Source organism: Coregonus lavaretus (assembly GCF_964263955.1).
Source record: "Coregonus lavaretus genome assembly, chromosome: 10".
Classification (NCBI taxonomy): Eukaryota; Metazoa; Chordata; class Actinopteri; order Salmoniformes; family Salmonidae; genus Coregonus; species Coregonus lavaretus.
This window is the reverse complement of record NC_139997.1, coordinates 6,292,913-6,319,022: the sequence shown is the minus strand read 5'-3', so window position 1 is coordinate 6,319,022 and position 26,110 is coordinate 6,292,913. Positions and strand designations below refer to the sequence as shown.

At 47.7% G+C, this 26,110-nt stretch overlaps 2 protein-coding genes across 2 annotated transcripts in view; both read right to left on the bottom strand.

Annotated features, from left to right (window-relative positions):
• Positions 1-6,736: 6,736 nt before the first annotated feature.
• Positions 6,737-15,321, bottom strand: oacyl (O-acyltransferase like; the record flags this gene model as incomplete). The annotated part of the gene is made up of 15 exons (XM_084169846.1): positions 6,737-6,841; positions 7,134-7,276; positions 8,593-8,779; positions 9,007-9,130; positions 9,483-9,593; positions 9,685-9,764; positions 10,777-10,942; positions 11,081-11,182; positions 11,532-11,634; positions 12,968-13,138; positions 13,572-13,837; positions 14,243-14,378; positions 14,523-14,601; positions 14,768-14,901; positions 15,234-15,321. The coding sequence occupies 15 exons, from the start codon at positions 15,319-15,321 to the stop codon at positions 6,737-6,739; spliced, it is 1,995 nt and encodes a 664-aa protein (XP_084025972.1).
• A 2,269-nt stretch (positions 15,322-17,590) lies between these two features.
• The window catches only part of znf532 (zinc finger protein 532), a 49,844-nt gene continuing 41,324 nt past the window's right edge, over positions 17,591-26,110 (bottom strand). The window contains exons 14-15 of the mRNA XM_084169928.1: positions 19,939-20,080; positions 17,591-19,648 (exon numbers count right to left, since the gene is read on the bottom strand). Coding sequence (XP_084026054.1) covers positions 19,139-19,648; positions 19,939-20,080 — 652 coding nt within the window. The 3' untranslated portion in view covers positions 17,591-19,138. The remainder of the gene's footprint in view (positions 19,649-19,938; positions 20,081-26,110) is intronic.

Genomic DNA, 26,110 nt, shown 5'->3' with positions numbered 1-26,110 from the left:
TGAAAACTAACATTGTCCCATATAACCACAAATCTAGCAGGCTCCTGATCTGGATCAGGGACAAGCATTGTGTAAATTGCATCCAGAAAAGTGAGCATATGGCCGGTGTTGTACGGACCCAGTATGGCATTGTGATGGAGGACCCCGTTTTTCGCAGATTCTTGACTCTGTCAGAGTTTCTCTCAAATGGCACCTTGTAAAGTTGTTTCATCGTCACTTGGTGCCGTTGGAGGATGTGTTGTATGGTCGACAGGCTTACAGCATTGATGTTGTTAAATATGGTGTCATTATTCAAGATATGTTCTCTTATCTCTCAAATCCTAATTGCATTGTTGGCCAAAACCATATTTATAATTGCAGTCTCCTGTACATCTGTAAACAAGCTTCCTCGTCCTCCATGATGTCTTTGCCTTTCCACTCTGTACAAAATTCAAACACAGTATGTGTTCAGCATAGGAAGTGTAAACAATGTACACAAAAATGTAGTACAGCATGATAACCAACCTCATTCATTCAATGCAGTGCAGTAAATGGATGGCTTAGAGTTACAAATGTTTATGCAATACTATGCAGTCATACGTATTTTACAGTACATTACTTTAATGCTAAAATAGTCATTAGATAGTTGCATACCTGTTCTCATTTCTGAAGGTTCGAATTATGGACGCCACTGTAAATCGACTCAAGTGGGCTGGACTCTCAGTCCAGCCTCTCTCATGGTCAAACCGTGGTTGATCACATGATCAACAAGTGTTGCCCTAATCTCATCAGAGATGGCTCTCCTTCCTTCTCTTCTTTGCCCTCGTCCTCTTCTTCCTCTTCCTCTTCCTCTTCCTCTTCCTCCTCCTCTTCCTCCTCCTCTTCCAACTATTCGTCTTTGAATTTGTCCTCGTTGTTGTCCCCTGCCTCTCCCTCCTACTCCTCTTGCTCTCTGTCCATTGTTGGCATCCATTGTTCAAAACAGTCCTATACTACAGTAAAGCAGTGATTGGTTAGTGATCAGTTAAGCAATTAGTGTTTGAACATGTGAGGAGAGTGTGTTTGACCTGGTGAATAAGTGTAGCATTTTGATTGGTTGTGTTTGGAAAAGGAAAGCAAGTCACTTCCTGTTAGATTTTTGTGTTTTAGGTAGAGAATTGTGTGTAGTGTTTTGAAAAAAGTGTTTTATGCAATTGACAACTGAGTCAAAGGCTGAGAAATAGCTTATGGTTTTGGAGATTTTGTGTGTAGTTTTGCACTTTGAGTGAGAGGTTTCAAAAATCGTGTGACATGAAAAGATTTTGTGTGTAAGCAGTTGGAAAAAACTGTAACCTCATAATCCCACTGAATATAAATAAATGCACTCAAATGAATCTTAGAACCACTGTCAAACCGTCCAAGGAAACGTTTAAGAACTATAGAAGCAGACAGGACAGATGCCAGGCTGCCAATGTCATTTGGAAAGTATTCTTAACTGACTAACCTTGTTAAATAATGGTTAAATAAACACATACACTTCTCTTTACCTGAGGGTAACAAGCTAATAGGAGCCATACACCAGTACCTCACATATGTTGGTGAAACCATAATATGGAGAGGAAGTACAAAACCAACGACGCTAGACGGAGAGGAATTTGCTTAAGCAAAAGGCAGTTTATTAAACACAGAGATAGCTGGTACTGCTCAAGCTACATGCATGGGATCCTGCTAATTAACATGCATGGACCTAATCATATGCCACGCTAATAGTGTCAGCTGAGAAGGATAAAAAACAGAGTTTACAGCATTACTTTATACAATCTAACATAAAGGAAGGGGTCCTTCTTCTAGTCCCTTGATTGGTTCCCGAGGCGTAGAAGGCGGGTCTGCTCTGTCCAGAGCAGAAGCCCCATTGGTGCACGGCAGAGTCCTCTGCCCTTGGCACCCGACCAGTAGAAAGAAGTGGAGTTGGTGTGTGCGTCCACAAAGAAATGTCTGTGTGTGTCAAAGAACTCGTGAGGCATGAGAATGAGTGTGTGTATGTCTCAAGGGAAACTCGTGGGGAGCAACAGTGATTGTGGCCTGTGGCGTGGGTGTTGTCCTTGACAAGATATGGTCCTCTGTCCATTGTTCTTGCATAGGAACAGCATTGATTGAAAACAAGCTCCTAACACAAAATGGGTCATGCACAACATTTTAGTCAGACCAAGCTATAACATTTTATATTTACTACGACACATACCAACAGACAGAATTTCCAGAATATTACTCCCTGCAATAAGTCACCATATTGATGCACATAGTGACTGGCAGTGGCTGGCTTTCTGTGACGGGTAGGAGGGGATCTTAAATGTGACACCACGAAGCACTAACGCCCATTTCCCAGCAAGTAGCCTAAAATGTTAGACATCAATTCCCCAATTATAGAGCATCAGTCGTAAGTCTAGCGCTAGAAGAGCTCTGCCTTGCATGCTCGCGTCATGATGACCTACTGAGTATCTACTGATGGAAGACCCTGATTAGTCACTCTCTCTCTTTTGGAATGTGAGTACTCAGTCTGTTTGACCTGACGAAGATCCGTTTCAGATCGAAACGTTGTCAATAAAGCTGTGATTTGGGAGCATAAACAGTGTGCGGGCCTTCCTGTTCTTTACAGGTATGATTTATTAGGCCAGCACATCCAGTTTTTTAAGGATGTGCGTATGACCACTAACTTTTCACTCGCTCTCTTTACCACTCTCTCTCTCTTTGCCATTCTCTAGTGGTCGGGATAATCACATACATACTCAGGTAGCCTACTGACTCACGGGCTTTATATAGTCGCCTGTCATTCCTCACACTGACCACTAGAGGACCCCATTCTTCACCTTAACATGTCTTGGTCCTCAGTGGAACTACATGTACAGTAGGTTAGGTCATTCAGGGCAGGTGGGGCTCACTGTTTAGCTAAAAAATAAATAATATACATATAAATAATAAATACCTGTCACATGTCCGTTCGCAAACAATGTAAAATTTTTTATATAATTGAGTTAATAAAGCCACAGACAAACATGGTCTCTTTTTTGCTTTCTTGAGTAAGGCAGCTCCATAATGCATGTGTTTCAGCCTAGCTCAGTGCTTTCTGTGGTGGTGGGGCAGCCAGGAGAAAATACGGAGCGTAGGGGTTGGTAATGTTCTCTAGTTGCGCCGTGATTGGCTCAGTGTTCTGTCACTCATGGGGACACTACATCACCGCAAAATCTACGGGGAGAGCTCGAAAATACAAGCCCCTTGGGTGCTGCCGTAGAGTTACATTAGAAGTGCCCATCCAAGAAGGCTCAAGGTCCTTGGCCACAGCTAAAATGACGTCAAATCACGTTATATCTACAGTAGCTTTGATTGGACTGATCATGCCAATATCACACTTTCAACATCTTAGCTAGCAAGCTAGACAAGCAGTCATCATCATGAATCACGTCAACAATTTACTGGCAAATCCTTTTCAATCCTTGTCATATGAAGATAAATTATAGATAAAACGTATCAGTGCTCATCGGCCATTGGACATAAATATTACACAACAAGATGGAAAACGCAAATTCAACAATGAGTGGTTTGGAAGGAATCAGTGGCTAACTGCAAGCATTGCAAATCAATTACTAGCCTGCTATTCAGTGGAGTGGGTGTGTGGTCCCAAGTCTGGGTTTAAGGGTCTCTTTTCCAAGCTTAAAAGGATAAACATTCAACACCACGGGCCAGAAAAGGTTGAATACATTGGCCATGCTGTCAATCCAGCATGACTTCTGCCATGTTCAAAACAACTGGAAACTCAGAACTGGGAAATCTCAGACTTCAGTGAGTTCAAAACAACTGGGAACTCTGAAAATAACAAGCTCCGACTGGGAAAATACGTTTTGAACGGTCATCCAACTCGGAATTTCCAAGTCGGGAACTCTGGCCTCTTTCTAGAGCTCTGACCTGAAAATCACTGACGTCATGATTCGACATTGTTTTTTTTTCGAGTTCCCAGTTGTCTTGAAAGCACCATAAATCCAGAGAATGGCAGACTTTGATGACAAAGTTTGATGACACGCTACGTTCCTGTTCAAGTGAGCACAACAAGGTGAGTCCAAAAATGTATTGTATGCTGCTGTATAAATGATGTAATATGCCAGGGAGATATGTATACTGTAGCTAAGAAAGTAATACTAACTGTATGTTGTGTAGTAAGCTGTTAATAGCCCATGTGCCTCACCCTAAAAATTTGGTTCCTTTCCCCCTCATAACTTAGCCTACTGTTCTGACTTGGTGGTGCACATGTAGCCTATAGCCTGTTTTAGAGAAATGTCATCATCGAATATTGTAAGAGCTTTCATTGTCTGCTTATATGCCCCCTTTATTTATCCAACGGTTCTGACTTGGTGTACAGGGAGAACACTGTAAGAACGGCCCATGTTCTGAATTCTGTTGCTGTACATTTCAAAAGTGCTGAACAAATAGTTATATTGACTACGTCCGTCCTAGCTCGCTCATTAATGTCTTAATCGAAATTACGGATTGCCTCTCATCCGCTCGTCGTCCCCTTATGCCATAGTTTGTACATCTCAATTGTCAGTAGAAACCACATTTGTATAAGCAAGTCAGCCATATCAGCTATGTTTTTTAAAAAGGCAGTAAATGAGGCTGAATGAACTGTTTCGCTGCCAGACAAGGCTCTGCTGATAGCCAGGTGTAGCAGTGGTAAGGATTCACTCCATGGTGCTGAAAAGAAAGCTCTGCTGTTGGGACAGCTTTATGGCGGCCCTGACAGTTTGTGGGCACCGTTTGTCACCGTTATAGTGCAATTAATGTATTATTTTGTGTTGTGTTGTGTAGTGTAGTGGCTTTGCTGGCATGCATCCAAACATTTTTGGGGGAGTTTGCCCCACCAAGATTTACATGCTAAAATCACCACTGACTGTGAGTGCCACTGACGTTAACCTTTCAAAAAGTTAAATTATGAAATTGGATGGAGATAATTATACACTAATTGTACTTAAGAATCTGACCTCTTCAATCAGGAGAAATTAGTCCTAAGTGTGAAAAGTATTAATTTGTGTCAGCAATCGGTTGATTACAGTGACATAAGTTAGATTTTGGGGTCATGCAGACAGTGGTAAAGGCCATGGTGTATGAGAGACCCACAAACAATTCTCTATTAACCCACTCCTGTGATATACTGCTTGGCTTTACAAGTAACATCGTACCCTAATACTACAGTCAGCGTAAAACATTCGAACCATAGAAATAGGATTACATTCTAACATACCACTCTTTTCAGACTCTGTGTTTCAGTTTTATACGTGACAAATTATACAATGGTTTACACCTCACATCTTACAGTGAATACAGTCATCTTTATAAATCAGCCCATACATCATTCCTTTAATTTATGGCCATACTGTTCACAGCTATCCAATCCTTTCAGATCTACAGGCGTGCCTAGGCAGGGGGGACTAGGGGTCATGTCCTAGGGAGGGGGGTCATGTCCTAGGGAGGGGGGTCTAGGGGTCATGTCCTAGGGAGGGGGGTCTAGGGGTCATGTCCTAGGGAGGGGGGTCATGTCCTAGGGAGGGGGGTCTAGGGGTCATGTCCTAGGGAGGGGGGTCTAGGTGTCATGTCCTAGGGAGGGGGGTCTAGGGGTCATGTCCTAGGGAGGGGGGTCATGTCCTAGGGAGGGGGGTCTAGGGGTCATGTCCTAGGGAGGGGGTCTAGGTGTCATGTCCTAGGGAGGGGGGTCTAGGGGTCATGTCCTAGGGAGGGGGGTCATGTCCTAGGCAGGGGGGTCTAGGGGTCATGTCCTAGGGAGGGGGGTCTAGGGGTCATGTCCTAGGGAGGGGGGTCTAGGGGTCATGTCCTAGGGAGGACGGTCTGGGGGGTCATGTCCTAGGGAGGGGGGTCTAGGGGTCATGTCCTAGGGAGGGGGGTCATGTCCTAGGCAGGGGGGTCTAGGGGTCATGTCCTAGGGAGGGGGTCTAGGTGTCATGTCCTAGGGAGGGGGGTCTAGGGGTCATGTCCTAGGGAGGGGTTATAGGGGTCATGTCCTAGGGAGGGGGGTCTAGGGGTCATGTCCTAGGGAGGGGGGTCATGTCCTAGGGAGGGGGGTCTAGGGGTCATGTCCTAGGGAGGGGGGTCTAGGGGTCATGTCCTAGGGAGGGGTTATAGGGGTCATGTCCTAGGGAGGGGGGTCTAGGGGTCATGTCCTAGGGAGGGGGGTCATGTCCTAGGGAGGGGGGTCTAGGGGTCATGTCCTAGGGAGGGGGGTCTAGGGGTCATGTCCTAGGGAGGGGGGTCATGTCCTAGGCAGGGGGGTCTAGGGGTCATGTCCTAGGGAGGGGGGTCTAGGGGTCATGTCCTAGGGAGGGGGGTCTAGGGGTCATGTCCTAGGGAGGGGGGTCATGTCCTAGGGAGGGGGGTCTAGGGGTCATGTCCTAGGGAGGGGGGTCTAGGGGTCATGTCCTAGGGAGGGGGGTCATGTCCTAGGCAGGGGGGTCTAGGGGTCATGTCCTAGGGAGGGGGGTCTAGGGGTCATGTCCTAGGGAGGGGGGTCATGTCCTAGGGAGGGGGGTCTAGGGGTCATGTCCTAGGGAGGGGGGTCTAGGGGTCATGTCCTAGGGAGGACGGTCTAGGGGGTCATGTCCTAGGGAGGACAGTCTAGGGGGTCATGTCCTAGGGAGGACGGTCTAGGGGGTCATGTCCTAGGGAGGACGGTCTAGGGGGTCATGTCCTAGGGAGGACGGTCTGGGGGGTCATGTCCTTAAGCCTTACTGCCCCTGAGGAAGAGGTAGGGCTTCTCCACCAACACGGTCAGCACATAGCCAATCACCACCGTCAGAATCATGTGACCCAGGAACAGATAGAACTGAGGAGGTGAAGAAAACAAAGGAAAACAACACATCATTCCCAGGAAGATTCATCTCCTTCAAATCAAATCAAATCAAATGTTATTTGTCACATACACGTGTTTAGCAGATGTTATAGCGGGTGTAGCGAAATGCTTGTGCTTCTAGCTCCGACAGTGCAGTAATATCTAACAAGTAATATCTAACAATTTCAAGCATAATATTATATTTTGGGCATGATAACAACCATAGAAGTTGGCTATGCAGCAGCCACTTATCTGGGACTAGGTTACTACTGTGTGAAATACTCACAAAGTTCATGTCTGTGTAGTGTATAGGAGTCTCCTGCTTGCCGTTGTACAGTATAATAAGAATAGGATGGATCAGGTAACAGGCAAAGCTGATGTTGGACAGAGGAACCCACATATTTAGTGACAGGAGGTTATCAATGAATCCTGGAGAGAGAGAGAGGGACAGAATATATTATGCGAGAGACCGTCAGAGACACAGGGCAGTTACTGAAGACAGGGCAGTTACTGAAGACTGGGCAGTTACTGAAGACTGGGCAGTTACTGAAGACTGGGCAGTTACTGAAGACAGGGCAGTTACTGAAGACAGGGCAGTTACTGAAGACTGGGCAGTTACTGAAGACAGGGCAGTTACTGAAGACTGGGCAGTTACTGAAGACTGGGCAGTTACTGAAGACAGGGCAGTTACTGAAGACTGGGCAGTTACTGAAGACTGGGCAGTTACTGAAGACTGGGCAGTTACTGAAGACTGGGCAGTTACTGAAGACTGGGCAGTTACTGAATACTGGGCAGTTACTGAAGACAGGGCAGTTACTGAAGACTGGGCAGTTACTGAATACTGGGCAGTTACTGAAGACTGGGCAGTTACTGAATACTGGGCAGTTACTGAAGACAGGGCAGTTACTGAAGACTGGGCAGTTACTGAAGACAGGGCAGTTACTGAAGACAGGGCAGTTACTGAAGACAGGGCAGTTACTGAAGACTGGGCAGTTACTGAAGACTGGGCAGTTACTGAAGACTGGGCAGTTACTGAAGACAGGGCAGTTACTGAAGACAGGGCAGTTACTGAAGACTGGGCAGTTACTGAAGACAGGGCAGTTACTGAAGACTGGGCAGTTACTGAAGACTGGGCAGTTACTGAAGACAGGGCAGTTACTGAAGACTGGGCAGTTACTGAAGACTGGGCAGTTACTGAAGACTGGGCAGTTACTGAAGACTGGGCAGTTACTGAAGACTGGGCAGTTACTGAATACTGGGCAGTTACTGAAGACAGGGCAGTTACTGAAGACTGGGCAGTTACTGAATACTGGGCAGTTACTGAAGACTGGGCAGTTACTGAATACTGGGCAGTTACTGAAGACAGGGCAGTTACTGAAGACTGGGCAGTTACTGAAGACAGGGCAGTTACTGAAGACAGGGCAGTTACTGAAGACTGGGCAGTTACTGAAGACTGGGCAGTTACTGAAGACTGGGAAGTTACTGAAGACAGGGCAGTTACTGAAGACTGGGCAGTTACTGAAGACTGGGTTTGTTTTAGGGCCATTGATTTTTCCTGACCACATGAGGAAAAACGTTGATCCTTTGCTCAAATATGTAACTAAGACTCTAATATAGCAAATGACTAGGGCCCAGATTTTTACCGGTCAGATCAAATGGTCATCAAAGACTCCTAGCCCTAGGTCTATTCAGTAGAGTATGTATGTGTCTTGTGCTAGGTGAAGGTGTCAGTGCTCAGGTCTCACCTCCGTATCCCTCCTCACAGGCCAGTATGATCCAAGCCACGGCCAGGGCCCAGAGGGAGCGATGGATCCCCTGGTAGAGGGCGTGAGGAGCAGACGGCTGGGGTGGGACATCCCGGAGGACATAGGCCAGTCCTACCAACACTGCCATGACTGACAGGCAGCAGAACCAACCTACTGCAGCCTGCCACTGAGTTTGTTACACATACACAGCAGAGGAGAGGGATACATTATTGAAACAAAACAGAAATGTAGTGTTAAGAAACACAGGTAGGTAAACCTTTATGCAAAGAAAACAAAACGCTTATATAGCGTTAAAAAGTGGGTAAACCCTGTTCACAAAATTGTAAAGGTAGGTCAACTGAGTTCACTGAGTGTAAAGCAGGCAAAGGTTATTCAGTTGTTTCATGTTATTACCTGATGTTTTAAAAGGTGGCCTTTCTTAGTCGTCATGCTTATCCCTGCCAGGATCCCAATCAGGTAGGGCCCGTATCTGGTGTACGGTTTATTGTAGTAATACTGGAAGTAGCGTTCATATTTTCTGGACCATATACAACATAAACAACAACGGTAATGTTGGAATGGAGCAGAATACATTATACTGGACATTTTGGGTGATTCATATCTGTAACAGTTGATCTGGTTTGAGTTAATATATTTTTACATTTTCTTATAAATCATGTGTTAATGATTTCTGTAGGTCATTATAATAGGTCAATGAAGGCTTCATTATGTCTTTATAATTTGGTTAAAGTGTTACCAGTTGAACTTACAGTGTGGTAGTCTGGGTAACTTACAGTGTGGTAGTCTGGGTAACTTACAGTGTGGTAGGCTGGGTAACTTACAGTGTGGTAGGCTGGGTAATTTACAGTGTGGTAGACTGGGTAACTTACAGTGTGGTAGGCTGGTGAACTGGGAGGTGCAGGAGGGCAGTGAGTAAAGCACTGGTCAGGCTGGACAGAAACAGCAGAGCTGAAGCCACGCCAACCAGAACACCTTTGTTCCTGAAAGACAAGAGCGAGAAGGGCATTTGTGACTATTAATTTATTGAGAAAGATATATTATAATAGCCATTTTGCAGTGTGAATGACTTACAGTCTATAGAGGTAGATGAGCAGGGGGGTTGTTGCATAGAACTGGAAATCCAGGGACAGATACCAGGTCCATGGAGCACACTGTGGAGACAGATGACCTCTACATTATCTCAGTCATAACCAACAGTCATAGATAATGACAGATGACCTCTACATTATCTCAGTCATAACCAACAGTCATAGATAATGACAGATGACCTCTACATTATCTCAGTCATAACCAACAGTCATAGATAATGACAGATGACCTCTACATTATCTCAGTCATAACCAACAGTCATAGATAATGACAGATGACCTCTACATTATCTCAGTCATAACCAACAGCCATAGATAATGTCAGATGACCTCTACATTATCTCAGTCATAACCAACAGCCATAGATAATGACAGATGACCTCTACATTATCTCAGTCATAACCAACAGTCATAGATAATGACAGATGACCTCTACATTATCTCAGTCATAACCAACAGCCATAGATAATGACAGATGACCTCTACATTATCTCAGTCATAACCAACAGCCATAGATAATGTCAGATGACCTCTACATTATCTCAGTCATAACCAACAGTCATAGATAATGACAGATGACCTCTACATTATCTCAGTCATAACCAACAGCCATAGATAATGACAGATGACCTCTACATTATCTCAGTCATAACCAACAGTCATAGATAATGACAGATGACCTCTACATTATCTGTCATAACCAACAGTCATAGATAATGACAGATGACCTCTACATTATCTCAGTTATAACCAACAGTCATATTTTATATTTTTACGTTTTGCTGTCTGTCTGTGTGTGTTTGTCCTGTCTGAAGCACCCTGTCAGCCCTGAACGAATTGCCCCTCAGGGATGAATAAAGTTGTATTGTAGTGTAGTGGCTACTACCAGTCCAAACATGTCAGTGTAGTACTACTACCGCTAAGGAAAGGACAGTTACAGGTTATCTAAAAGGCTCACTATGTCAATGATGGTGAAGAGGTTGTTGACCAGTAGTAAGCTAGGGTTAGGGGTAAGGTTAGCTGTAGGTTTAGGGTTAGGGTAGTGGTTAGGGTCAGGGGTTAGGGTTATTCTCACTATGTCGGTGATGGTCAATAGGTTGTTGACCAGTAGCAGGTTGGACCACCAGTACTTTTTACAGTTGCTGATCTCGTCCTCGGCGATGAACCAGAATGCACCTCTCTGGACCACAGAGAAGAGGCCGATAGCGAGACACACGATGAAGAGGTGCAGCGGCTGAACTCTGGGAGGGAGGGACAATAACAGATCAATAATGATCAGTAAAGAAAAGCACGGTTCTAGAAACAGATCCAGGTCACCCTTACACTTAGCTCTGAGCGTCTCTCCTGGTTAAATAACGGTTGAGGAGTGATGGATCTACCTTTTAAACCTCTTGAAGAGGAAGTTGGCCACCAGACCTGGACTCAGTTTGTCCTCCGCTCTCTGGATGGACCCCAGCAGGGACTTTGCACTCAGAAGACCCCTGGGACACAGACCAGACAGGTGCAGAGATCAGTGATTACTTCAAGGAAGATGAGGAAGGAATGATGCAAGGATGCAGTACACTCTTAGAAAAAAGGGTTCCAAAAGGGTTCTTCGGCTGTCCCCATAGGAGAACCCTTTTTGGTTCCAGGTAGAACCCTTTTGAGTTCCATGTAGAACCCTCTTTAGAAACGGTTCTACATGGAACCCAAAAGGGTTCTACCTGGAACCAAAAGGGTTCTACCTGCAACCAAAAAGGGTTATCCTATGGGGACAGCCGAAGAACCCTTTAAGGTTCTAGATAGCGCCTTTTTTTCTAAGAGTGTAGTTGAACTGGGCCGTGTTCTCACCCTAGGAGCAGAAAGGTATCCACAGCCAGATAGACAGGTCCACTGAAGGCAAACACATGCAGAGGGTTTTTCTCCACTGTCTCTTTCCATCTCTTTTCATTATCTGTAATCAGTGAATTGTATATCTGTATCTGTAAATAGCTGATATTAATATCCAATTCATACATCAAGTATTTTAGATAGATAGGATAGTATACCGTAAAACTTCAATTAAACGCTGAGTCTCAAATAGACGCCTGTCCCTTTTGATAGCTGGGCATCGGCACACATTTCAGCAAATAAACGCCTGTTTCAAATAAATGGCAGGTCTAAATTAATTGTTTATGAGGTTACCATGGACACCACTCTGATATTCCCGCATTTTCCGGGTGTCCTGCAAGATGATCCGGGTGAAAGCAAAGTAGATCTACTGTACACCACTGGGAGTGACAGTGGGGCCTCTGACTTCGCTGCTAGTAAAGGCTGGCTTGACAAATTCCTCAAGCGCAATGGGTTTTCCTCGAGCACAATGGGTTTTCCTCGAGCACAATGGGTTTTCCTCGAGCGCAATGGGTTTTCCTCGAGCGCAATGGGTTTTCCTCGAAGCGCAATGGGTTTTCCTCGAGCACAATGGGTTTTCCTCGAGCACAATGGGTTTTCCTCGAAGCGCAATGGGTTTTCCTCGAGCGCAATGGGTTTTCCTCGAGCGCAATGGGTTTTCCTCGAGCGCAATGGGTTTTCCTCGAGCGCAATGGGTTTTCCTCGAGCGCAATGGGTTTTCCTCGAAGCGCAATGGGTTTTCCTCGAGCGCAATGGGTTTTCCTCGAAGCGCAATGGGTTTTCCTCGAGCGCAATGGGTTTTCCTCGAGCACAATGGGTTTTCCTCGAGCACAATGGGTTTTCCTCGAGCGCAATGGGTTTTCCTCGAGCGCAATGGGTTTTCCTCGAAGCGCAATGGGTTTTCCTCGAGCACAATGGGTTTTCCTCGAGCACAATGGGTTTTCCTCGAAGCGCAATGGGTTTTCCTCGAGCGCAATGGGTTTTCCTCGAGCGCATGGGTTTTCCTCGAGCGCAATGGGTTTTCCTCGAGCGCAATGGGTTTTCCTCGAGCGCAATGGGTTTTCCTCGAGCGCAATGGGTTTTCCACGATGGGCTCAAATTGAAGCCTGTCTCTAATAAGCACCTGTTGTGTTCAGTGATTGAAGCAAATAAACGCTGGGCTATTAATTTAAAGTTTTACGGTAGATAGCGTTGTAACAAGCCTTGCCTAGGTAGGCCTGTAACAATCCACCCCAAAAGGGTTAACCCTTATTGGAGCAGTGGTTGGCAGGTCTGCCTACAAGCTGTGAGTCCTGGGTTTGAGACCCGCAAGGGGCGTTACACTGTCGCGGTTTTCAATAATTGCTTCATTGGCGCAAGAATTGCTACAGAGAGTGAGTATTTCCTCTGAGACATACCTAGGTTGTTCCAGGCGCTGAGCTGGACGGTGTGTCCACAGACGATCCATAGGAGGCTAAGGATGCGGATCCCATTCAGGGAGGAGTAGCCTCCACCTGGGCTGGTTGTAGAAAGGACCTCCTGGCTGCAGGCCTGGAAAGAGAAGGCCTGGAGCCACGAGTACATACAACCTGCAGGCAGACAGCAGAAGTGTGGGTTAGTTAGGAAGGACAAATCATTCCAGTGTACACTTTTTGTTGATGTATGCAATGAACCTTTTTTTTACCTGCAATTACTATTTTTCACCTGCAATTACACTTTTTTTTAACCTGCAATGACACTTTTTCACCTGCAATGACACTTTTTCACCTGCAATAAATCATTTTTTCACCTGCAATGACATTTTTTCACCTGCAATAAAACATTTTGTTCACCTGCAATTAAATTTTTTCACCTGCAATGACACTTTTTCACCTGCAATAAAACTTTTTTTCACCTCCAACAAAACTGAGTATAAAGTTCAGTATTAATAAATATGAAAAATATATCCCAGACAAAACATCAGGTAGTCCAGTGGTTTTGTAGATTTGTGGTGTAGTCTATTATAAAGCATGTTGTACATACTCTTCTTGCTGCCCTCGTCCTCCTCTTCCTCTTCCTCCTCTGTGTATTGCTCCATCTGGCTGTCCAGTTGTCCAGAGCAGCTGTTGTCACTACCTCCACCACTGGGGGTGCCGTTGGACATCAGGGTCCCGTAGAGGTTTGGGTCCCTGGTTTTCAGAGAAGAAGACTCCACTCCAGGGCTGACCTCTCTGTTTCTCTGCCACCTCACTATGGCCACGAACAGGGTCGCAGTCAAGGGGACGGCCACTAGCACACAACACACAAACCTGATGGACAGATGAGGACAGAGTCAGACAAACCTGATGGACAGATGAGGACAGAGTCAGACAAACCTGACGTACAGATGGGGACAGAGTCAGACATCCCAAATCACTTTCTTGGACTTCTGGATTTGAGTTTTTGGACTATCTGGGGGCATGTCCTAGATCACTTTTTTTGGCCCGTTTATTTTAGACGATTACAGCAGGTGAATGTTAGTTAGATACTTAGAATGAAATCCTTTTTGTAAGTATCTCATCTACGCAGATTCGATAGGGTTGGGGTTAGGGTTAGAGTTATGACTTACAGGCAGGTGACAACAGACAGGTCTGGAGCACCAGTATGAGTTAGACACCGGGGTCAGTGGCAGGGTTAGGGGTCAGGGGTCAGGGGTTAGGTTGAACTGTACTCACAGGCAGGTGACAACAGACAGGTCTGGAGCACCAGTACGGGACAGACAGCGGGTCATGAACAGGCCCTGAGTGGACTGGGCCAGTAGAGATGAGGGTACTGGAGGGATCAGGGAGGTCCTGGCCTGCTGGAAGGTCTCTGGGGACACAGACACAACGTGTACACGTCACAATAACAATGAGGCATAAAAATGCTTATAACTGTTCATAAATGCTTTATGGATAATTATAAATGTTATTCATGCTATTGTAAGTAATGCTTAATGCAGACAAAGCTACTGACCGTAAACAACTAGTGTCTGCACCTCCTCTTCCACACAGGAATCAGGAACACATATTCCAACAAAGTACTGGATTGGGTCCTGTGTCAGAGCAACATTATGGTACTGTAATTCATTTATCTGAATACTGTAGTTAGAATAGAATAGAATACAATACAATACAATAACATATAATAGAACAGAACACTACAATAGAGAGTTGTAGTTGTGTGGCTATATATAAAAAAAAAAAGGTTTATTTCCTCACTTGTTTCAGGAAGACCTGGCAGTACTGTCCAGTAAAGGAGGGTCCCTGGACAGACAGACACTCCTGGAGAGACCCAGGCCTGTTCACATTGCCCCCCGCCACATCACTACCCATCTTCCCAAAGGCATCATACACTACATGTACACAAACATACACATACAAATGAGCGATTGCTACACCAAGCGATGAGATATCTTAGAACACGGAGAAAACATTTGAAATGTTGCTTCAAACTAATGCAGTCACGTCTCTGACAATAAATGTTGTCAGAGAAATAATGAACTATTAATTCAATTAACATTAAAATAGGTTTTGCCTAAAATATTTGTTGTAAGTAACCAGACCATGAGAAAAGGATCAAATAAAGCCTTTTTGCTAAACTGTAAATAGTCAGTCCTTTCTTTCTTCAATCACATCTCAACAATAAGAAAACCTTTTATTTTTCAAATAGAGGTCAAGTACTCACTTAAAGCAGCATATTCACTGGGCAGGTCCTTGTTTAGCTCTGAGAGAAAAGTCCTGGTGTCCTGGGTGCATTTCTCAGAGACATTCATGGAATATACTGCTACAGCACACACCGTTAAGCAGTGGACCATACATCTAGCCCCCCACAGTAGCACCATCTTGGGGAGGATAGCATCCTTCCTTTTCGTGACTAGGACCTTTAAATAATGTTAAGCGTTACATGGTCACAGTGGAAGTGATGATGACTTCCGGTTAGGTAATATGTAGCTTGACCAATCAGTGTGGTAATTGGTGGCTTCACACATGGAAGTGAGCGACCAGTCTCCTGGCACACTAAACCAGCTGTCAGTGGCTTTTGGTCCAACTGATACATGTAATGGTCTTTCATCACAATTATCATTCATTCAAACATTTATTCATAAAGCAATCACGGACTTCTCTCATAATATTTACTGATTAGTGAGGCCATACGGGCTTGTATTCAATCGTTATGGTGTCACTAAATTGTTAATCTAATCTAATTGCAATTCAAATCCCATGAAGAACAATTATACATTTTGGACAGGAAATTAGTTAATCATGTGTGTTGAAGGTCAAATGTGACTCATAACATGGATGTAATTGGCAGTTAAGACGTCCGTTAAACTGCTTGCTTGACGTCAACACATGTATCACTGTGTGTCCTAATGACAGCCTTGGACGGGACTAACATACATCATACAGCACTGAAGGAGAGAGAGAGGAGAGAAAGAGAGAGCAGGGAAGAGGAGGGGGAGACTGAAGCAGGGAAGAGGAGGGGGAGACTGTAGCAGGGAAGAGGAGGGGGAGACTGAAGCAGGGAAGAGGAGGGAGAGACTGAAGCAGGGAAGAGGAGGGGGAGACTGAAGCAGGGAAGAGGAGGGGGAGACTGTAGCAGGGAAGAGGAAGGAGAGACTGAAGCAGGGAAGAGGAGGGGGAGACTGTAGCAGGGAAGAGGAAGGAGAGACTGAAGCAGGGAAGAGGAGGAAGAGACTGTAGCAGGGAAGAGGAGGGGGAGACTGTAGCAGGGAAGAGGAAGGAGAGACTGTAGCAGGGAAGGTGAAGCAGGAAAGAGGAGGGGGAGACTGAAGCAGGGAAGAGGAGGGGGAGACTGAAGCAGGGAAGAGGAGGGGGAGACCGTAGCAGTGAAGAGGAAGGATATACTGTAGCAGGGAAGAGGAGGAAGAGACTGAAGCAGGGAAGAGGAGGGGGAGACTGAAGCAGGGAAGAGGAGGGGGAGACTGTAGCAGGGAAGAGGAGGGAGAGACTGTAGCAGGGAAGAGGAGGGGGAGACCGTAGCAGTGAAGAGGAAGGATATACTGTAGCAGGGAAGAGGAGGAAGAGACTGAAGCAGGGAAGAGGAGGGGGAGACTGAAGCAGGGAAGAGGAGGGAGAGACTGTAGCAGGGAAGAGGAGGGGGAGACTGTAGCAGGGAAGAGGAGGGGGAGACCGTAGCAGTGAAGAGGAAGGATATACTGTAGCAGGGAAGAGGAGGAAGAGACTGTAGCAGGGAAGAGGAGGGAGAGACTGTAGCAGGGAAGAGGAGGGGGAGACCGTAGCAGTGAAGAGGAAGGATATACTGTAGCAGGGAAGAGGAGGAAGAGACTGAAGCAGGGAAGAGGAGGGGGAGACTGAAGCAGGGAAGAGGAGGGGGAGACTGTAGCAGGGAAGAGGAAGGAGAGACTGAAGCAGGGAAGAGGAGGGGGAGACTGTAGCAGGGAAGAGGAAGGAGAGACTGAAGCAGGGAAGAGGAGGAAGAGACTGTAGCAGGGAAGAGGAGGGGGAGACTGTAGCAGGGAAGAGGAAGGAGAGACTGTAGCAGGGAAGGTGAAGCAGGAAAGAGGAGGGGGAGACTGAAGCAGGGAAGAGGAGGGGGAGACTGAAGCAGGGAAGAGGAGGGGGAGACTGTAGCAGGGAAGAGGAAGGAGAGACTGTAGCAGGGAAGGTGAAGGAGAGACTGTAGCAGGGAAGAGGAGGGGGAGACCGTAGCAGGGAAGAGGAGGGAGAGACTGTAGCAGGGAAGAGGAGGGGGAGACCGTAGCAGTGAAGAGGAAGGATATACTGTAGCAGGGAAGAGGAGGGAGAGACCGTAGCAGCGAAGACGAGACTCAGTCAGTGGTACTAATTGCTTAAACAGCCATCCTCTCCTCCCCTTCATCTGCACTGACTGGAAAAGACTTGACGGGTAAAATACTATATGGTGGAAGGAAACTCATCATTATATCATATAGTGTATTATCTCAGCATTAGATGGCAGTAGAGAGAGCCATTGTAATGCATTTCCCTAGGAGGGGCTGATGTCTGATCATGTGCAGTAGACATCAGGTCACACATCAGGGGCAGAGTTCATAATTTATTATTGACATCAAGAACCGCTCCTACAGAAACATCAGACATCTCTAGCGAACAAGCAGCAAGACACATTCTAAAAAACAAATAAGAACCATTGACAGCTTCTCTCATGCACGTGTTGCTCTACACAAATAGATTCATATTTCATTTTCATAGTATAAAAAAGTTACTTCCAAAAACAACGTGTCCTTTTATGAAAACATGACAAGAAAAAAAAAGAAAAAGAAAACATGGGAATAAAATGTTTTATCACGATTGTTTTCTTGTACAATTCATTTTCTCTTTTCAAATGTAAAACACATCTTGAAATGTAAAGACACTGAAATGAGGAAATGGTTTTCAATTCCAGTCTCACATTCACATTGACATTCTTTAATGCGAAGGCAAGTATTTTTCTATTTTATTGGTTTGTTTACACTCTGAACTCTGATCAGAGAAATGGCACTTTACAACCTTCCAAATGGCACACTTGGTGCTCAGGATATCCAGAATCATAACTATTAGCCAGTGTAATCTTGTTCATTTGGCCAAATGAAAAGGCTGACATACAGTATGGTCAATTAAAAGGCAGAAGGCTATATACTGTATCTGTGTATGCATGCAAAGAAAGACAAGTTGCTATCACCATAACTCAATTATCATCAAAACTGAGCTGCCAGAGAATAAGGAAATTAAAAAGACAAACATTCCGAGACATTCTGAAACAAAATGTCTCCGGCCTCTTTAAACAAAGAAAAGCACGAATTGGCCCATAGACTGATGAAATAGAGGTGTGAAATAGACAGGCTACTGTCGTGCAGTCTGTTCTGGAGTCTGGACTGATTGTCCTGACAATATGAGCAGAGTTAGGGTCAAATCCATTCTATTCAGTCAATTGAGTCAATTCTAGAATTGACTGAATTGACAGAATTGAAACAGAATTGACCCAACCCCTGTGAGGATGACAAAGTCATGCTGATATAAAGTGTTTCTTTATAAGCTGAGTCCAGATTGGTTTGTACTGCATAGGCAATAACCATAGGAGTTGACAGGACAAACAGATCTGGGACCAGGCTAGTTTCTTCAGACATTCCATGGATATTAGCAGAAGTTATAAAACGGAACACTGCCAATAGTTGAGGATTAATCTCCCATAACATAAACATTTATACAGTATCTAACACTTTCCCATACTAGTGAGAAGACAACAATTCCAAACCTTTTTAAAATAAACATTTTCCTACAAAAGATCTATCCAACATCCATAGAAACATCTATATCGTAAAGTGTACAAAATGTTATCTCATAGATTGATTTAAATACACATACATTTACTTTAAATATATTACATATTTTAAAACACATTAGAAATGTGTGTATATATATTGTGTATATACTATATATTTCATATATGTGGGTAGAGGAGTCAATGGAGAATGTCTTATTCGTACTCTAGCATTTACAATGCAACATTTTGAGGCAAATTTGGTCAGAGACAACATTCTGGTAGATGCCACTATGCTTCAACAACAGTGTCCCGACTAGGCTTCTCCTTCTCTATTTCTCTGTTGCATTCAGTCTCTTAGACTTGATAAAGGCCATGCCGTGTGTCCTCATGTGTGTGTTCAAACTCCCCTCCGTCTCAAACATCTTGCCACACACTTTACATTTGGTCTCAGGCGTCCCGTCGTCCAGGCCGTCCCCCGAGCCGGAACCCAACTGGTTCTCTCTTTGGTTCTCATCGGCTGCAGCGGTTCCGTTACGTCTGGCTAGCTCCCGCGGCTCCTTCTGCTTGTGGATGATGAAAAGATGTCGGGCCAGGGAGCGGGGAGAAGTGTAGCACAGACCACACTCCCTGCACTGGAAGGAGGATCCATCCGACTTGTGCTGTGGAATGTGGTCGTGGAAGGTGACCAGGTCCTCGGTGCTGAAGCTGCACACGGCACACTTGTGGACCTTGAAAACGTTGACCTTCAGCTTCTTCAGGGGCTGGGCGGGTGTAGAGCCCCTGGAGCGAGGACCGGGAGGCCCCTCGTCATCCTGCTGCTTCCTCTTGGGGCTGAGAGCCTGCAGGGGGCAAAATAGGAACATGAGGTATGCTGCATGTACAGGTTTGCATTCAATCCAACACAGATAAACCACCTTTGTATTGCCATTACTTTTAGAGGCAAATTCCCTCATGTTCGCAGAGATCTCGTTTGTTTTAAAATGTTAGCTCAAACACAAATCACCTTTAAAAATCAATAGCAGTGCACAAGCCATTAATCTGCGTTTCTTTGAATCCTGGTCACAGTATCAGGGAGTAGAATAGCACAAACTATGGATCGTGGGTGCAGCTCATTGGTCAGTTACTGTACCTTGTCAGGAGGGCTGTCCTCTGTGTGTGCTGGGTCTGGTGCCGTCTTCCCCTCAGCATCTTTAATACCACCATGCATCAACTGGATGTGTTTGTCCAGCATCACACGCTTAGTAAACGTACGGTTGGGGTCTGGACAGTGACTGTGGAGTCATATAAAGAGAGAGAGAGAGTTCTAAGAGAAGAGGCCGTGAACATTTAACCTATAAAATGCTGACATGTCATCACAGGAATGTGTTGCCCTATTGAATCTGTGTAGACTGAATAGTTGTGCATCCGCATGCACAGTACCAGTAAAAAGTTTGGACACACCTACTCATTCTGTCACGGTTCAGACAGACGACCAGAGGACCACAATTGCGTCACACCAGAAAGTTTATTAAACTTAAGGGAAAAGGGAAGTAGGGAGTGAATGAAGGCTCCAGGGGTAACAGGGATCCCGTCCAATGCGCTGGGTCTGTGCCCCCCCCAGTGGCAGCGATGCGTCCTATGAAGCCGGTGGTGGGTGGTCCAGAAGTCCTGGGGGGGGGAGACACAGACACAACAGGGCGGAATGAAACCAGGCAGCAGTACAGTTCAAGGGAAATCCAAAATACGTAGTAGCAAGGCAGAAGGCTGGTCAGAGTTACCGGGATTGAAGAGTAGTCAGGAGTCGTAATGGCAGAAGCAGGTCTGGATCTCCTGAGGCAGAAGAGTATCCAAAAAAACAGGCAGGTCCGGGGTCACAAAACCAGGGTGAGCCAGAAGCGCGAGCAAACAGGTTCCGGGTGTGAGCTTTGCAGACGATCTGACACCGGAGAGCTGAAAGACAGGGCCTTAAATACTGGGAGAGGTAGTGGGTAATGCAGCGCAGCTGGCAGAGTAATTAGAGCAGAGCAGGGACAGGTGGAGCTAGTTAGGCTGAGTAGAGAGAGTGGTGAGCAGAGTGGAAGAAAATTAAGGTGGTAACCCGGTGGAGTGAGAGGCCCATGACAGAACCCCCCCCCCAAGGGACGGCCCCAGAAGTCCCAAGAGCAACACCACGCCGGGCGGGAGGAGGGGAGCCGGAGGAGGGCTAGAACTCCTCCGAACGGTCCGAGTGAACGTCCTCATCCTCGGAGGAAGCCGGAGGGCCGTGGTCGGGAGATGGGACAGGTCCCGAGACAGGATCAGGCACAGGACAGGAAGCCGAGCGGGCCGGACGGTTAGGGACCCCTCTGGGGCGGCCCCTACGGATTGCAGGTTGATCAGGATGCCGTTGGTGGAAAGCGGTGATGAGAGTCCTATCCACAATCCGACTAGCTGGCACCCAGGTCCTCTCCTCAGGTCCATAGCCCTCCCAGTCAATGAGGTACTGGAGACCCCTACCCCTCCGTCTGGACCGAAGCAGGCGGCGGACGGTGTAAACCAGACCACCATCGACGAGCCGTGGAGGAGGAGGACCAGGCGCAGCAGGGACCAGCGGACTCTCATGGATGGGCTTAATCTTAGACACATGGAAGGTGGGGTGCACCCTCAGGGAATTAGGCAGTTGGAGCCGGACAGCAGTTGGGCTAATCACTCTTATGATAGGGAATGGGCCAATGAACCGAGGTGCCAGCTTCTGCGACTCCACCCTGAGTGGCAGGTTCTTCGATGACAACCACACCCTTTGACCAACATGGTAGGTGGGAGCAGGAATTCTCCGACGGTTGGCCCCGGTAGTGTAGCTGGCAACGGATCTGAGGAGTGTGGCTCGGGCTTGTGACCAGGTGCGGCGACATCGACGGGCAAAAGCAAGTGCAGATGGGCAAGTAACCTCCTCTTCCTGGCTGGCAAATAGAGGAGGCTGGTATCCATAAACACATTGGAAAGGGGACATACCGATGGCAGAGCAGGTCAGAGAATTGTGTGCGTACTCCACCCATGTCAATTGCTGCGACCAGGAGTGGGGGTTGCGTGAAGTCATGCATCGCAGTGCCTTCTCGAGCTCCTGATTAGCCCGCTCTGACTGCCCATTGGATTGGGGATGGAATCCGGAAGTCAGACTGACTGTGGCTCCCAGCAGGTGACAGAACTCCTTCCAAAAAGCGGAGGAGAATTGTGGACCACGGTCAGAAACTACATCCTTTGGCAGTCCGTGGATCCGAAAGACGTGTTCCAGGACCACCTGGGCGGTCTCCTTGGCGGTTGGGAGCTTGGGGAGGGGAATGAAGTGTGCCATCTTGCTGAAACGGTCAACGATGGTGAGAATGACGGTCATGCCACTTGAAGGGGGCAGCCCCGTGACAAAGTCAAGGGCGATGTGAGACCAGGGACGTCTGGGCACAGGCAGGGGCTGCAGCAATCCGGCTGGGGGCTGGCAGGACGACTTGTGTTGGTTGCAGATGGGGCAGGCTTGGACGAATTCCCGTACATCCTTCCTCAGAGAGGGCCACCAGAACCTCTGGGCGAGCAGGTTGTAAGTGCGGGTGGAGCCAGGGTGACAAGCTAGGCGGGAGTCATGTCCCCACTGAACGACCTGGGACCTCAGGTCTTCGGGGACAAAAAGGCGGTCAGCTGGGCAAGTGCTGGGACCTGGCTGGTTACGGAGAGCCTCCAGCACCTGTTCCTCAACAGCCCAGGTCAGAGCTGCAACGATGCAGGGACTTGGCAGAATCGACACAGGGTCCTTGGAGGGGGTGTCATCCTTCTGGAATTGACGGGAGAGGGCGTCTGGCTTGGTGTTGCGTGATCCAGGCCGGTATGACAGAGTGAAATTAAACCTGGTGAAGAACAGGGCCCAGCGGGACTGCCTGGAGTTCAACCGTTTGGCCGTGCGGATGTACTCCAAGTTCTTATGATCGGTCCAAACGAGAAATGGAATGGTGGACCCCTCCAGCCAGTGACGCCACTCCTCCAAGGCAAGCTTCACAGCCAGCAGCTCACGGTTCCCTATGTCGTAATTGCACTCAGAGGGGGACAACCGACGTGAGAAAAAGGCACAGGGATGGAGCTTCCTATCCTCCGCAGCCCACTGAGAAATCACAGCACCAACTCCCACATCCGAGGCGTCCACCTCCACAATGAATTGCCGGTCCACATCAGGCATCTGGAGGATGGGAGCGGAGGTGAACCTCACCTTGAGGGTACTGAAGGCTTTGTCGGCTGCTGGGGTCCAGGTGAAGGGTTGCTTGGTGCTGGTTAGAGCAGTGAGAGGGGCAGCAACGGTACTGTAGTTCCGGATAAACTTCCTATAGAAGTTAGCAAACCCCAGAAACTGTTGCAGCTTCTTTCTGTTCTCCGGAACAGGCCATGAAGTGACTGCTGATACTTTGGCAGGATCCATTTGGATACTTCCCTCTGCCACTATGTACCCCAGGAAGGCCACTGTCTTGACGTGAAACTCACATTTCTCTGCCTTGGCGTAGAGGGAATTCTCCAGAAGACGATGAAGGACTTGCTGGACATGGCGGGTGTGTTCAGACAGGTTTCTGGAGTAGATTAAGATGTCATCCAGGTAAACGAAGACAAACTTGTTTAACATGTCCCGCAGTACATCATTCACTAGAGCCTGGAACACAGCAGGAGCATTGGTGAGGCCAAAAGGCATAACCAGATACTCGTAGTGGCCTGTTGGTGTATTGAATGCGGTTTTCCATTCATCTCCCTCCCGGATCCGCACTAGGTGGTAAGCGTTTCTGAGATCCAACTTGGTAAAAACAGTGGCTCCCTGGAGCAACTCAAAAGCAGAGGTGAGCAGAGGCAGAGGGTAACGGTTTTTCACTGTGATGTCGTTGAGTCCCCTGTAGTCGATGCAGGGGCGAAGAGATCCGTCCTTCTTCCCCACAAAGAAGAAACCAGCACCAGCAGGAGATGAAGATGAACGGATTAATCCTGCGGACAGAGAGCCATTGATGTAGTCCTCCATGGACTTTCTTTCAGGAGCAGACAACGAATAAAGACGACCCTTTGGAGGAGCTGTTCCAGGGAGGAGGTCGATGGCACAGTCGTACGGTCGGTGAGGGGGCAGAGATGTGGCTCTTGCTTTGTTAAACACCTCTCTGAGACCATGGTAGCATTCTGGGACATTGGAGAGGTCAGGAGCGGAGTTAGTAGGTACTGGCCGAGGGGGTAGTGCGGCAGCAAGCAGGCAGGTTCGGTGGCAGTCCTCTCCCCACTCCCTGATCACCCCGGTCACCCAGTCGAGCTGAGGGTTGTGCCGGCGGAGCCATGGGTAACCCAGGATGAGGGGTTGGCCTGGAGAGGGGAGCAGGTGAAACTGGATAGTTTCTTGATGGTTTCCGGACAGACCCATCGAGACCGGGGCCGTGACATGAGTGACCGATCCGAGTAAGTGTCCGTCCAGTGCCCGGGCAGGAATAGGAGGTGTCAAACGGAGGTTCTCCAGTCCCAGTTGGCGTGCCAGCTTGATGTCCATTATGTTGGCTTCGGCGCCAGAATCCACCAGAGCAGCCAGGGTGTGAGTTGAGTCAGAGAGGCGGAGGTGAACTTGCAGCAGGGGTTTGCGGTCGGAGGACTGGATGGTCATTGAACTCAACCGGACTCCCCCTATGCCCGGTGAGCTTCGGCCCTTTAAAGGGCAGGTTACCACACGATGTCCATCACCTCCACAATAGAGGCAGAGGTTTGAGGTGAAGCGGCGCTGGCGCTCTGCAGGAGTGAGGGAGGCTCGCCCAATCTCCATAGGCTCAGACTGATCAAGCTGACCTGGGTGAGTGGCAGTAGATGACAGGAGCCCAGTCGGATCTCTCCGAATGCCGGTAGTAGGTGGACCTTGGCGCCCCCTCTCACGACGACGGGTCTGTATCCTTCTGTCGATCCTGACAGTCAGTGCGATGGCTTCATCAAGAGTGGAAGGCAGTTCATGGGAGACCAACTCGTCCTTGATATAGTCAGCCAAACTATGGAAGAACGCGTCCACCAACGATGGTGTGTTCCAAGAACTTCGTCTAGCCAGGGTTCGGAAGTCGATGGAATGGTCTGCGACTGTACGTCTGCCTTGTCGAATACTGAACAGTTCACGAGACGCCTCTGCGGTGGGTGAATCCAGGTCAAACACCTTCAGCATCTCCTCAGCAAACAGGTCGAAGGTTGCACATGCGGGGGTTTGACGTTCGAACTCTGCTGTTCCCCAGAGTCGAGCTCGGCCCGTCAGGTGAGTGATGGCATACCCAACTTTAGCCCCCTCCGTGGCGAAGGTCCTTGGCTGCAAGGAGAACTGAAGTCGGCAGCTAGTCAGGAATGGCCGGACCTGGGTTGAATCGCCGTTGAACCGCTCGGGGTCTCCAATCTTGGGTTCCGGAGCAGCGGCTGCAATGACCGGGGCAGGTAACTCGGGGGCTGGGCTGGTGGGCAGACTGGCTGGGGTAAGGTTGGTGAGGAGTTGAATGATCATGGCGAGTTGTTGTTGCTGCTGCTGGAACTGCTGCTCATGCTCATCGGTTTCCATGTCGGGGAAAGTGTGCGCTGAGTCCATAATGGTCAGATCGTACTGTCACGGTTCAGACAGACGACCAGAGGACCACAATTGCGTCACACCAGAAAGTTTATTAAACTTAAGGGAAAAGGGAAGTAGGGAGTGAATGAAGGCTCCAGGGGTAACAGGGATCCCGTCCAATGCGCTGGGTCTGTGCCCCCCCCAGTGGCAGCGATGCGTCCTATGAAGCCGGTGGTGGGTGGTCCAGAAGTCCTGGGGGGGGGAGACACAGACACAACAGGGCGGAATGAAACCAGGCAGCAGTACAGTTCAAGGGAAATCCAAAATACGTAGTAGCAAGGCAGAAGGCTGGTCAGAGTTACCGGGATTGAAGAGTAGTCAGGAGTCGTAATGGCAGAAGCAGGTCTGGATCTCCTGAGGCAGAAGAGTATCCAAAAAAACAGGCAGGTCCGGGGTCACAAAACCAGGGTGAGCCAGAAGCGCGAGCAAACAGGTTCCGGGTGTGAGCTTTGCAGACGATCTGACACCGGAGAGCTGAAAGACAGGGCCTTAAATACTGGGAGAGGTAGTGGGTAATGCAGCGCAGCTGGCAGAGTAATTAGAGCAGAGCAGGGACAGGTGGAGCTAGTTAGGCTGAGTAGAGAGAGTGGTGAGCAGAGTGGAAGAAAATTAAGGTGGTAACCCGGTGGAGTGAGAGGCCCATGACACATTCAAGGGTTTTTCTTTATTTTTTACTATTTTCTACATTGTAGAATAATAGTGAAGACATCGAAAC